Here is a 14759-nt window from a genome sequence, read left to right as displayed (position 1 = left end):
GCTAAAGGTACATTTCAAAAAGTTGCTATTCCAGATCATTGGTGACAAGGATAGTGATTTTGAACTAACACTATAGTATACCGTAATTCGCTTTTATTTCGTGCAAAACAAAATTCGTGATAAAAATTTTTGTGCAAAAATATTTTCGTATGATTTATGTGAATGACAGCTTTATTAGAGTAGTTCGATTTTGTGAAAATATTTTTTTGTAAGAAATTTTCGTACAAATTTTGCATACAAAAATTATTTTACAACGAAAAAAAAGCAAATTATGGTATACCAAGTACGTTAATAAATTATGGGTCAGCTAATACAATTATTCTGCATACAATGTGTTTTGTGACTTTAGCACAGATGGAGATCAATGATAATACATTGGCAATAGTAATGATCTTGCCTTCCCATTGAACATGTTCTTACCAATCATGCTACATATAGCTGTAGAACCCTGTGTAGTATGTCCTAACAAGCCAACCTACATCTCATACAAAGTGGGGGACTGACAACAATCTGCAGCTTTAGGGTACAGACAACATTAAATGCAGTAATTCTGGAATTTCGGAAAATTATTATGTAAACAGCATTATTTATTCAGTGTCTAAAAGTGATACAGTAAAGCACTGACAATAGTTTTGTGTATGTGCATGGTGCCGAAACAGTATGCCCTGTTTGTGTGTTTACTATGTCTTGAGTAATTGTTAGTGGTACACTGTGTGTATGCAGTAAATAACAAAGGTCAGTTTTCATTTAGTAGATCAGGCTGTCCTGCAGTACATCCTTATCAGCAAAAGCTGTCTTGTCATCATTATCACCATCCATGAAGCACGATTCTGTCAATAAAATGATTTTCATTATACACATTGATTAGTACTTGTCATTGGCAATGGAGAAAAATACAAGGGGTATGCATTACTGGTGATTCAAAGCTACAGCAATCACATCATCAAACCAATCAAATACATAATTATTAATGATAGTGGTTTAACAAAATTCACATGAAGCTTTAACTACATACATCAAATTATTGAGTCGCATTCACAAAAGCTTTGAAGATTAATTTTTAAGGAAATTCTGAATGAAACAGTTGCTATAACCATAATCATCATTATTTCAGCCCTACCTGTCCAGCTAGATAATATTATATACCTTAAATTACATGGCAATGTGTTTAAAAAACACTGTTGTGACAGATGTAAAAAAAACAGGTCTTCACACACTTGTTACTTTTTGTATCAAAGCATTTAGTTTTAAAATGGAATAGGTTCATGAATTATATGCCATTTGGATTGTATAATAGCAATTTAATTAAAACATACTTATGTAAATGTACTAAATTTGAACCCTAAAATGAAATGAAATGAGAAGTTAAGAGCAATCATGGACACAAATAAACTAATTCGACATCAAATCTACGTGGAAAAACATTAACCAAAGTTAAGGCTTATGGCCAGTACTGATGCTTGTCAGAATCCTTGGTCATTCCATTGTAGTAAGCACAAAATCTGGACTAAGTTAATCATCATATCCTTAAAAAGGTAACTACAGTACATGGTAGACATAATGCACTTGTATGTCCATGTATAAATATTCTGTAGTTTTTGTACATATATGGTATTAGTGTTAAAAATAGTAATCCCTGCATGAGTATTATTGTACACCATAGTTAATAGCATCCTGTTAGTGTTCCGGTACTTTATCAAATGCATTAATGCATTTGATACATTTGTACTTTATCAAATGTACAAATGCATTTAATAAAGTACAGGAACACTAACAGGGTGCTATTAGCTAATATATGTGCTGTAATGTATATAGCTACCTTTAAAAGAACTGTTATGTGTCCTTAATTTTTGGCCATCACTACTGCTACCTGCATTACCTGAAATCATGGATTTACAGTCATATACGTAAGAACAAAATCAATATCGTTATACATTAATGTTGATTTTAGCTACAGTAGATGTATTGGAAGCTGAATTACAGTTGTTGAGTTAAACACATTATGCTTAAATAGTAGTCATGATGAGATCATAGTAAAATGTATTAAATAAAGTTTGACACAATACTTGAATGGTAAGTATATAGGTCGTAGCCTTTAGATATGTATACAATACATTGCTGGTATTCTACAGACCCCTTGTTACAGACTTCCTAATCAAAGTGAACTGTAGCATCAGTTGTTAAGTAAATACTGAAGAAGATCCTAACATTGCATGTCATTGTATGAGGAAAGTAACCTTCAAGGTTTCTTTTAATTCATAGAGATGAGCTATACCTAACTTATTTGTACTGTACCAATAAGATGGAGGTGTATTTTGCAAATAAAGTAAGCTCAACTATGGTGTCATTATCATTGTCATACTACAGGGTGTTTTAGTATCTGCCTATACTATTACCATAATAATTGTGACCTGCTCTGCAAATCTAGGCTTATAATCATTTGCCTTCCCTAACACATAACTTCATTTCGGAATTATTTATCAGTTCTAAACTTTTACATACAAATGTGCTATGATGAATGTTCAATCTGACCAAATATCACTTCTGTCTGAGTGAATCAATAGACTGCACAGTCGAATTTTGAACTGAACAAGTTCTTATTAATACAATACAAATTCTACAGAAATTGTGTTCGTGTAGTTAGTAGATGACCCTTGCAATGAATTTGTTACCATACTAATTGTACAGTCTTTCTCACAACATTAATGATTAATTTTATTGTTTCACAATGTATTAATTAAATCACTGAAATATAAAATCAATGCTGGTTAAGATTACTACAATGAAGTAAGTTAATTGTCTTTGTTCATGGATGATGTCATTTTTGTTCACATAGGTATATAGAGGTATTTAGACAGGCATACACACAAACGTAGTTTTTACCAAACCTACATGTATTTCACTAAAGTGGCATGCCTACTTTAATTCTAGCAATCAACAATAAAGCAAACAATTACTGCAGTATTCTTTGATTTTAATAGTTATAGCCATTGTCATTGCTCAATAGTATATACAAAATCACCAGAAAGCCAAGTCTATTATTTCTGTATCTGTTCATTTTGCATAAAATACCAGAATGTGTATGTAGTCAATGTTAATACAGTGTCCACAAAATGCATAACAGGGGGTATAATGATCTCTATTATGGTATTACAAAATGTAATGGAGTGTGGGGTGGCTGGGCATTAGTTAGAGCTTAAAACTGAGTGAGACAACATTGTATACTAAAAATATGACCTACGCTGGATTCTTATTGACTTACTAACTGCAGCAAAAATTGAGTATACCCAGAAACTCAATGCATTGACAAAATAATCTAGAGAGGTTTTAGCAACTCGAAAGGCTGTCAGTATTGCAACTGATTAATGTTTACATCATAGCAGTCATTTATTTGCTGCCACTTACCAAGGATGAAGAAATGGGGGAGGAGCACAGGAGACAACTGCTCCCAGTGGAGGAGGGGTAGTGCCCCCTCACTTTTTCTAATTCCCAGGAGCTACAGTACAGCAATTATTGTAACTCATTTTACTCAACAGCCAATTGTGTACTTTGCTTTTATTTAGTAGAATTTGTGCTAAAGATCATGCAAGAATGGGATACTATGTGAATCAATATTGGAAGTGGACAAGATCGAGATACTCTAATTGAGTAGTCACCTAACTACTCAATGGAACATTAAGTGGAAACGTACATGTACATGATAAGGTTGGTTCTGCTATGCAATCTATTTAATCTGTCTGCATTAATAGATATAATCTAGTGCATGAGTCTATCACAAATGCCTTCATTTAAGATAAACTTATTTCAAATCTTCATCTGCTCTCAGATTCAATCTCAAAGTATTTAATGATTCAATCTCAAAGTATTTAAATTTCTAAATTTCCTGTGGACATGCCTCCATATCTCCCTGGTATTGACATGCTTGGCATGATAAGTATACTTCACACGTTAGCAGATACAAAAATGATTATTAAACGCTTCCTAACTAACTTCTGAGTACTGTTTTCTACCCCTGCAATTTTAACAAATTTTTAACTCTGGATTTTGAAGGTTGCAGAGCTTTACTATTTTGGCATGGATATATGAGACAATAAGTTGCTGTATGCCTCTATTATGTGTTGTCATCAGAATTATGTGGTAATCCAAATTGGAGAGTGTAAATTTAGGAAAAATAAGCCGAGCTAAACCCTCTACTAAATCATACAGTACAATAAGGTGTGGGTATGGCTTGTGATAAATATATCACCCAAAATCCTGCCTCAATTTCCCATGATGACACAACAGTATCAGTTGGGTACAAAATTAGCTCAAAATTGCCTTCAGATTTACTCAAAATGTTTTCATCAAGTTGCTACAAAATTATAAAACAATGTATTTAGACTATGACACGCATAGTATGCTTTGAAGTTTAGTTGTTAATGAGGTACGTATTTAACATCCAATAGATACCTGCGGGTAGGTATCTGAACTGGTTAGATACCCGTAACAGTTTTTGTCACATCCGTTGTTGGATTCCAGTCACAACAGCCATCAGAAATCATCACTAGAGCGTAAAGAAAGCATTGCTGGATCATAAAAATGATCGTATTCATCTAGGAAGCCTAACAGTGAGTTATTTTAGCACTAATTTGATCAGGAAGCCACCATTACTGGCAGTGACCATAGCTGCACGAGCCATAGTCTAAATCAGTTATTGCACAAATCCATGGTATCTTTGGAATGTCACATAATCACCTTGGGCTTGTCTCTCGGTGATTATTGTGCCATTCCTCAGGTCTCTAAAATAGCAAAGATACCTGGATTTGTGCAATAACCTATAGTATACTGAATGGAATTTTGTATTGACTGCCTGCCTGCCTGACTGATGTATTCAGGCAGAAAAGTGGCTGCAGCTATGGCCCTACGTCTTTCACAGAAATACTTTGGATTCACTTAAGAAGATACCTTTGGTATATTGATAGCCATCCAATATGTGCACTATTGTCTTACTTTTATCCTTCCATATACTGAGCAGCCATATCACAGTACGTCTTCAAATCTCTGGGCATGCTCATTTCACAATGTTATTATATTGGAATACACGTGTGGGTAGTTGTTTTCCATTGTAGACGAGATGTCGCCTGCTTGTGGAATGATATGTGTATGAAAGTAGACAACTGTTGTATGTGAATTAGTCTGGTGGCTATGCCAGACACTCTGTGCCATTGGTGCATATCAGTAGTATGGGTGTAGCTGGAATGTAAGTGGACAACCCTTGTACTTTTATGAATACAATATTATTAATGCATATATGATTGCTGCAGATCATGCATGATCTCACTCATGAATATGAGAATTGTAGTTATTTATTTACATATGTGATGGTAGCTAGTTTTTAATAGTGGTATGAATTGACAAAAAAGTTCACAAACAAGTATAAGAAAAAGATTAACTAGAGTAAGGACAAAGTAGTACTGCTGCAATAAAAAGTACTGGATTGGAATAGTATATTGTCAAGTGAATATCCAATTTGATTGTAGAACCTCCGTAGCACAGTAGGGATATTCACTTCTTATTATTTTACAGTATCTGGACAATACGTACTGCTCTGATCCAGCTTGTTTCAGTACATTTTATTGCAGTGGTACTACATTGTCCCTACTCTAGTATAAAATTCCTATTTTTCTTATACTTGTTATTATACATATTATGACACATACTGTATATAATGTATATTGATACATAGTTTGGTACATAAACTACATTTTCTTACCATTTTCAGTGTTTCTGTGTTTTGATAGGATAGAATCTGTCATTGTGATAGAAGATTTTGTCACTTTTGAATTCCTTTGAACTTTAAATGATTCCTAAAATATTTGCAGACATCTACATAATGTTTATAAACATGGTTACTGACAGCATGCTAAGTTTCAGAAAACTCTGAACAGGAGGAAATGCAGTTACACAAAACTGTAGCAGTTTAGCTGCTTGGAATTAACTAGATCATCAGTAGATTAAGATGCAGTTGTAGCAACCAGAACATAAGCGATTGATGTGTGGATTCAAAATACCTATCCTGTTCTAAATAGATGATTGATCAACCATGTATAAAACTTGGTTAATATATACGTAAGTACTTTGCTATTTTAACTGATTAGTTTTTGTATTGTTGTTATTGTATATAATGTATGTAATTCATTAATTGCATTACTATGCATGCGCTGCAAGGAGGTGCAATGCAAGCAAACCATATATCATGTAAAAAACTATCCACACAAAAACAGCCAAGCTGTGAAAAAATGGTGCGGCCTTAAAAAGCCTGGGTGAAAAAAGTTGTGAAAACAAAGGTGGCAGCCAAGAAATGGCTACAATGATGAATAAATTTTAACAATGCACACAGCCATTATTAATTTTTTTTAGCATTAACATCATTGCAGCCATTTCTTGGCCACCACCTTTGATTTCACAACTTTTTCACCCAGGCTTTTTAAGGCCACACCATTTTTTCACAGTTTGGCTGTTTTTGTGTGGATTTCACTCCTTTTTGTACTTATATAAGGCCCCAAAACCAGCCTATGGCTAACTTCGAGGTTTGTTTTTACTCACATTTCTTCTTTTCTATGTAGATACAATGATGATTATTGAAGACAGACTTATAAATGTATTTCATTGCATGATTCAATTCAATATTTGATAATATTGTTGTAATACTCTAATAGAGTGCACATTTTTGAGGACTTCTAATAGAACATACATAGAATGTTCTAGAACAATCTAGTACTTCTGTTGGTAGATCTATGAAATTACAAACATTTGATAACAAGCAGATTTCACCTATAAATTTCATTTATAAAGCAGAAATTAAGCGAGGTTATCAGCCAAGGTAGCAGTGATTCAGTGGTTAAGGATGCAGGTGTTAGGTATGGAGGTCTCTGGTTTAAACTGTGGTAAGTTTTTTTTCAACATTTTTTGCACACCTTTTCTATTAGAGTATCTCGATCCCGCGATTTTACACTTGCGTAGTTTTTGCTTTATAACTTTGTCGCTGTAACTCTATTGCTATTCAAACTATCAAAAGGCACTGCTACAATGACCAGCCTACCTACACACCAATTTTCAAGTTATTTATATACTCGGTTTACCCCATAGCCATGACAGAAGTTTGATCTTTTTTAACGTGAATAAATGCTCATAACTCCTTAAATATTACTCAGATTCACAACAAACTAGGTATGTGAATCCACCGTTACATGCTCTTCATTTGTGCCAAATATTGTGGTAATCGAGTTACACGTTTGCATTTTATAGCAATTTTTGCAAAGTGTGTGAAAAGAAATCGAAGCCCTCGTAGCCCCCCGTACGGCATAAGAAGAAAAAAATGAAGAAATTAAAACAAAATTTTGAATGCCCATATCTAGCAAATGGCTGTTGCGAATTTATCAAATTTGCAGTGTGGTGTACCCTACTTGGGGGACAGCTATAATGCAAAACTAGTGTGCTTTGGAGAAGGGGCCATGGAGCTATGCACACATGAAAAAGCTGTTTTCTTTCTTCCTCACGGTGTGGTCGCCGGCTTTCTTGGCCGCACGCCTACCAGGGGGCTACGAGCACCATCTAAGAGTGGCACCATCAAAGAGTGGCACCATCAAAGAGTGGCACCTTAGTGCCGACTTACAGTAGTAAAGATGGTGCTCTTCTGATGCTTTTCTGTGATCAGAGCAGAAAGACATTCGATTAAGCTCCATGTAACGTTAGTTCTTCCCATAGAAAATATACGGGAGAGCGAGTATCATTGTTCACCATGTGTAGAAGTGGTCCATCTCATGGGTTGAATGGTTTTTGCTCATTGCAAGATGCAACTTAAATGTCTATGATAATTTATTGGCGATGCTATGCATTTCATAAGGGAGGTTCCACTGTAGGCTATAGACATGCTATATTTCAGTTGTTTACTACTGTGTAGCTCAGGTATTCACAACATCTTGAGAATTTGCTTCATACTCATATAGGTATACAGTAATTATTATTATTGATTTGGTAAGTTTTTGGTGCTTATTCCTGTCAGTTTGAAGTACACCGTGGGTGAATAATGTAATACAGGCACCCTGTGGTATAGCTATTACCATACATATTAACTCAGTGACCGGTTCACTGTCATATTTTAAATATAATACCTTAACACAATATTGTAATACTGTACATGATACTGTTAACACTATACACAAAGTTGTTAACCTTTAATGTTGACCGTAACAATGTATTCTTTCTCCATTTAGTAAAACTTTCACTGGCTGTGCGGCGTGCCTATACAAATAATTTATACACTGTCACTGAGTAACATTTAATGATATTAAAAGTGCATTACAATACAATACTCAGCAAGTATGAATTTTAAAGTGTGCATATACTAGGCCTGCGCCAATTATGCCAGCATAATTTGGAGCATAATTGGTAGCCAAAAACATTGAGCATGATGCCAGCATAATAGGCACAATTTCTGTGCAACGGTTATCAGAGAGACTGAAACTCTGCTTATTTTACATGATGCAAATTGGGATAGTGTGCAAACATGGTAAAATTAGATTTACAGCTACATTGTGAAGAAAAGACTAGTTTAAGATCGATATACTCTAATAGAACAGTCACTGCATATTAAAATAACCTAATTTATTTATTTATTTATTATCGATTTATGGCAAAAACCAAAGGTCTGCAGGCAATCAGAGCCTACAGCCCAGAAAAATGATGATTCTGCAATATAATAGAACGTTCACAGATATATTAGTTACCCTAATAGAGCAGTCAATACACGATTTTATATAGAGCATAATGTGACACAACTGGGCATAATAGGGGAGAATTTGGAGCATTGCTCAAAAGCATATTGGCAATTTCAAAAGCATAATAGGTGCAGGCCTAGCATATACTTGATTTTATAATGTACATAATATTTTCTACACTAGATGACAATCTTTAAGGGTCCACAACAAATCCTGTGTCTAGTGTATTGTCAAATACATGTAGGCTTCATTATTTAAGGTGCCAGTACATGAGTAGTAACACTTCTTATGAATATGCTACGTGTAAGATTGCTATGTAACTGTAGTACATTAAATTATCACAAACTCTCCTTTAGGGAACTTCTATTATTAATTTTATTCATTGATCATCAATTCATCATGATGAGATACTATCCCACTAGGGATGGACAAGAAGACATTCCTAGAAGAAGTGGTATTAATTATGAATGTGTGCAAGAAAATCTGCAATAGGGCATGCACAATAGGGATCTGCAAGAGAGCATAATATACCTAGTCAGACTATGATGTGTTGTAATGTAAGTTTAAAAGCTTGCTATATTCTACTCAGTATACATCACGACATGTACCATTTCTACATAAACCATTAACAACAAATTTGGGGTCTTCCTATCTACTCCACACTTATGAGTTATACAAGATGAGAGAGTATTTAAGCAGGAAAAGGGGTTCCAAGTATTTCAAGAAACCTCCTTTGCAATTTAGATTCCAGAAACCTAATACACCATTTATCATGAGTAAATAACAACATTCATCACAGTACAACAATACAACAATCTATTATTAAACTTCATTCATAGAGGGGACCGACATAAACCCTCTTGAAAGTATACAGTGTAGATCAAGATACTCTAATAGAACAGTCAAGCATACTCCAATAATGCATTCATAACTCTAGGTAGAGCATTCATGTGAATTAAAATATATATTAGAAGTAAAGGAACTTCAAATTTTGTAAATGATGACTGTTTACTTTTTTGTAGCTATGATATTATGTGATTAGAATTAATTAATTAATTAATAGCTGTAGTTCTTGATCACAGCATTTTTTATCTTCACTACATGTACTTCTCTTACATTATAGAAAAAGGAGGTGTAGTCACCTTGTACTGCTGCATGATGTTATAAGGAAAGCTAGATCATCAAGGGGCTTAGGAATCATGCTCTGATCAGTTTAAGGGTTGAGTTGCTCTGCTCTGATTGTTTGAAGATGTCATTGCTAATTTTGTTCCTTCCAATCATTGTAGAGGCATGGACACATTGATATACATGTACATATGATTTTTAAGAGCGTGACAGGCATAATCTGATCATGCAGTGAGCACCTGTAAGTTTTGAAACCTATTATGACTGTTCATAAGTAACCATGGTCTTCAAAGTTGAACAAATAAGTGCAAGTCATTCTGGTTTCTCTATTTGAGCATTCAAAATTTTCATACAGCAGTGAATAAAGCAGTTGAGTAGAACTATGAAGCACCACTGTGGAATTAAAACTATATTGTAACAACCAGCCAAAGGAATAGAAGACCATTGCATATCAAACTGATGTATGTTCATCATTAAACTGACATAATTGACAATAATGGCAGCATAAGTTTGCAAGTACTTTTAGTAGATCTATCAGGTGTTGTGTTTTGGTTATTGCTCAATGACCAATTTTATGAACATAATAGCCTCATGTCTCAACCTGCCAAATAGACTGCAATGAGCCATCATGTTAGTTGTTTAACCTTCATACAGCAGATTGTTTGCTTATACATAACAATTCACATCACAATTACAGTGTACTGTACCTCTTTATTTTTTACAACATAGAAGAAAAACACTGCAGCTCCCTATGAGGTAAACAAAACGTATGTGTGTACGTACCATACATACAACATACAGAGGATAATAGTAATCAAGTTACAGTATCAAAACAACACCTGTGTTCCTAGAGGTAGATATCAGTGTTCAGATATTGTAAGTGGCTTTATTCAGATGCAGTATGATTTATCATACAGTATGACAGTAACTGTATAGTAGGGACCACAAAGGAGTAGGCGTGGCCCACAAAATAATATCACCCAAAAAACAGCCTCAATTTCCCCTGACAACAATGAGGTAGTATTGGTTAGGTAAAACTAAGCCCAAATAAGCTTTCAGATCAACCCGAAATGCTTTAAGCAAGTTGCTACAGAATTTTAAATGGAATTTTCTAGTGACTGACTGACTGACTGACTGACTGACTGACTGACTGACTGACTGATGCATTCAGACAAGCATAACTCAATAACAACTAAGGCTACGGGCTTGATTTTTTTCACTGTTTGATGTCACTTCGGCCCGACAGGTGCCTTTTGGTATACCGCAGTATGCACAATGTATTCTTCATGGACGTAATTACCAGTGTCCTCCTTTGTGTCCCATTCATCTTTGCTGACAGCAAAAAGTGTCGATTTGGTGATGGCATGTGATGGCTTCCCTTCGTAACGGAAATCGTCCGTATTTGTAATAGTGGCTATTTTGATAGCAGATGTGCTTTTCGAACAGTTCTTGATTTGTACTATTGTGTAATGGGTTGAACATAGCCGACAACGAAGCATAATGGATACTTCACTTTTCAGACAATAATTGATATAACCGGGCCCGTGGCACCATTTCTTTCGGTATGCGTGGATTGCAGAGGTGCTTTTCGAACAGTTCTTGATTTGAAATGCTGTGTAACGGGTTGAACAAAGCTGACAACGAAGCGTAATGGATACTTCACTTTTCAGACAATAATTTGGGTGCGCGGTGCCATTTCGGATGCAGTATATGTGATAATAATTATTTACAAAAAAAAGTTAACAAACAAGTACACAGAAAAATTTGGAATTTTCAACTAGAGTAGGGACCATGGCACATTGATAAAAAGTACTGAAACAAGTTGGAGTAGTGCATGATAGTAAAACAATAAGAAGTGTTGTATCCCTACTGTGCATTTCCATTATGGTATCATGAGCACAGTAGGGATATAAAACTTCTTATTGTTTTACTGTCATTTAATACCGTGCATTACTCCAACTTGTTTCAGTATTTTTTATCGATGTGCTATGGTCCCTGCTCTAGTTGAATATTCCAAATTTTTCTGTGTACTTGTACATAAACAGAAAGATTACTCTAAATAAAACATCATTATAAATTTTGGCCCAATTGAATGAGCACTACCAACAAAATAATCTAATCACTATTGATATTAAGATAATCAAGGTGTTTGGTTTGATTAACTGAGAATACATTGCACACACAAGCAGGATTAGACAGTTGCTTATGAACTTGCATACAGTATGAACAAGTACCTGCAATGAGTTCACAATAGTGAAGATCCATGCTAGAGCTACAGAGTCACTATCAATCAGAAATAACAATCCCAATATCCAGGTCAATCCAAGTAATGGCACAAGTGCAATAACTCCCCACAACATTATCCTGTGTAAATACATAAGAGCATAACAACTATTTAATTTCAAAGTATACAAATACTTTTAGCTAATAACAATTATTTCCAGTGCATATGCAGTGTAATCTAAACCAAAATCCAGCTCAACAAGAAAAACAATCAAACAATGTATAATTGAGGCATTGGAGAGCATAGACTTATAGCATGGTGATGCACAAAAACCATTTGTTAAGTCATTAAAGTAATTTTCGATTATAACTCTTAAATCCTAAGAATGTTGAGTGATTATACACAGAAACATTATTTTAACTTATTCTTTTACACAGCTCTTTAGGTATACAACCAATAACAGAAAGTTTTCAAACATCATACAGCACAGTAGCACTGAGACTTGTACTGTACTTTCTTACAAAAATATATGATAACCAGAAACCAGCCTTCATGGCACCTTGGCAGTATTGGTCAGGTATAGTCTAAGTCCAAAAGCGCCTTAGTGCAACCCTAAATGATTGCTATGAAATTAAAAACAATTTTAAAATTTATTCAGTGAAATGTTCTGCTGACTGATGGACTGACTCACTTTCACTGATTCTGTACATGGCTACCTTCCACATCTACCACACATTAACATTAACTTCAAACCAGTCAATATCCCAATGTGTACTTATAGTAAGTCTACTAGAATTTAGCAGGCACTTTCAAATAAGTATAGTTTTTAATAACCATATACACTGTATTGCCTCTAATTATGCATAGAAATTTCCGGTCTAATTTAGTAACCAGGGGGTAGAGAACATCATTACAGAAATAAACACAGAGTTTTGAATAAATGCTGGGTCTCAGATGGACACCTAGTACTGTCATAATTTCTAACAATTCGTACAGTGTCTTGAACAGTGAGGTCACAGATTTCCTTTTAAGCTTGAATATGTGACACATACTGAGGAAAACCACTGAGGTATGAAATACATGAATGCTGAACCTGAATATAAATGCTGGTCTCATATAGTTACCAGTTTCATTTAGTGGCCAGGGTGAAAAACTGCTTGAAAGGAATAAACAACTGGACCCTACTGTACTTTAGTAGCCCACTACAATTAAAGTTCACAAGCTGCTCTTAAACCCTGTAAAGCCAAATAAAGTGTAACACACATTTGGTATTCAATCACACACAAGTCAATCTTTGATAGTATACGAACATGCACTGTGCATACAGTTGTGTCCCAACACTATAAACAGTACATGTAATGCTTAGTATAAGTACGTATTAATTTGATTCTTGTCTTATTCCTCATACTGTACATACTTAGCAGTCTGGTATGCTGATCTTTGTGACTGTGACAATGAAGCTTTGCTTTTCCTTGACTTATATATTCTTGTGATTGAAAAAATCATGATGAGAAAGTTGATCTAAATGTGTGACAAACATAATACCAATGTGATAATTATATCCTACATGCACATTATTAATTTTAACACATATTACATGTATAAAGTGACTAAAATGGAACATTCCCCATAATTATTGATTGTTGATTTGATGAAAATGTATTAAAATATTTAAAGGAATGCAACTCACCAGAAATGCTAAACATGCTTTTAACCATAGATGAGCCTTTAAGAGTTCCAATGACCAAGGTAATTTTTTCGCAACAATGGCTCTAACTCAAATAATTGCATCCACATTTAGATGAAAGTTGTGGGATGTTAGGTTTGGGACAGTTCATGTATTTGAGCCAATTACATAATATCCTGTCAGCTTATGGGCTGATGCCTCATGAAATAAACACATGACACACATTCAAGCCAGCTAATAGCTTGCACTAAATATGTACTGTAGTACTGAACACATGTAATTGTACAACCCATATGTAAGCTGTAGCTGTATGTTTCTGTGTTTTATGTGCTGGGCTTTAATTCAATAGGTTCCACAAAGCATTGCTCTGCAAATGCAATACGAAGAATAAACCACTCAGCACTTTGACTTGATGCTATAATAGCGCTCGGCTTCCCCTCATGATATGTATCATCTAAGCAGCATGCCTTGTGCTTTATTTACCATATACAATATATAGCACTGGTGAAAATGCTTAAACTTACATGATACAATATATCTAATCCAAAACAGCCAAGCTGTAAAAAAAGTGTGCGGCCCTCAAAAAGGCTGTGGTGAAAAAAGATGTGAAATCCAAGGTGGCGGCCAAGAAATGGCTGTGATGGTAGGTTAATGGTAAAAATTTTAATAACGACAATTCAGGTGAATTTGGTGCTGCTTGGTCTTGGCTGGCACAAAATTCACCTGAATTGTCGTTAATAAAATTTTTCTCATTAACCTACCATCACAGCCATTTCTTGGCCACCACCTTGGATTTCACATCTTTTTTCACCATAGCCATTTTGAGGGCCGCACACTTTTTTTTTACAGCTTGGCTGTTTTGGATTAGATTTCACTTCTTTTTGTATTTGTATACCCCAAAGCCATCCTATGGCTGGATTTGGGGCTTTTTTTAACCTATCCTTTTTTCTTTATCACAGGAAGA

The 14759-nt window shown here is 34.7% G+C and overlaps 1 protein-coding gene across 1 annotated transcript; it reads right to left on the bottom strand.

Moving 5' to 3' along the window:
• Positions 1–584: 584 nt before the first annotated feature.
• Positions 585–13629, bottom strand: LOC136249935 (adhesion G protein-coupled receptor E2-like). The gene is made up of 7 exons (XM_066042075.1): positions 13526–13629; positions 12119–12248; positions 10592–10633; positions 8215–8283; positions 5753–5846; positions 1820–1879; positions 585–830 (listed from the first exon to the last, which is right to left on the bottom strand). Exons 1-7 carry the CDS (start codon positions 13612–13614, stop codon positions 748–750), a joined length of 567 nt encoding a protein of 188 aa, XP_065898147.1. The 5' UTR covers positions 13615–13629; the 3' UTR covers positions 585–747.
• Positions 13630–14759: the final 1130 nt, after the last annotated feature.

The sequence above is a fragment of the Dysidea avara genome, chromosome 1 (genome assembly GCF_963678975.1).
Source record: "Dysidea avara chromosome 1, odDysAvar1.4, whole genome shotgun sequence".
In the NCBI taxonomy this organism is placed as follows: domain Eukaryota; kingdom Metazoa; phylum Porifera; class Demospongiae; order Dictyoceratida; family Dysideidae; genus Dysidea; species Dysidea avara.
Note: the sequence above shows the minus strand (reverse complement) of the source record. Positions and strands in the feature narration are given on the sequence as shown.

Coding starts and splice junctions, on each gene's coding strand:
- LOC136249935 (XM_066042075.1), bottom strand. CDS start 13,614: ATGATTTTTTCAATCACAAGAATATATAAGTCAAGGAAAAGCAAAGCT. Junction 10,634..12,118: donor CTATTGTGAACTCATTGCAG/GTACTTGTTCAT, acceptor TTTACCTCATAG/GGAGCTGCAGTGTTTTTCTT. Junction 5,847..8,214: donor TGTTACGGTCAACATTAAAG/GTTAACAACTTT, acceptor CAAATATTTTAG/GAATCATTTAAAGTTCAAAG.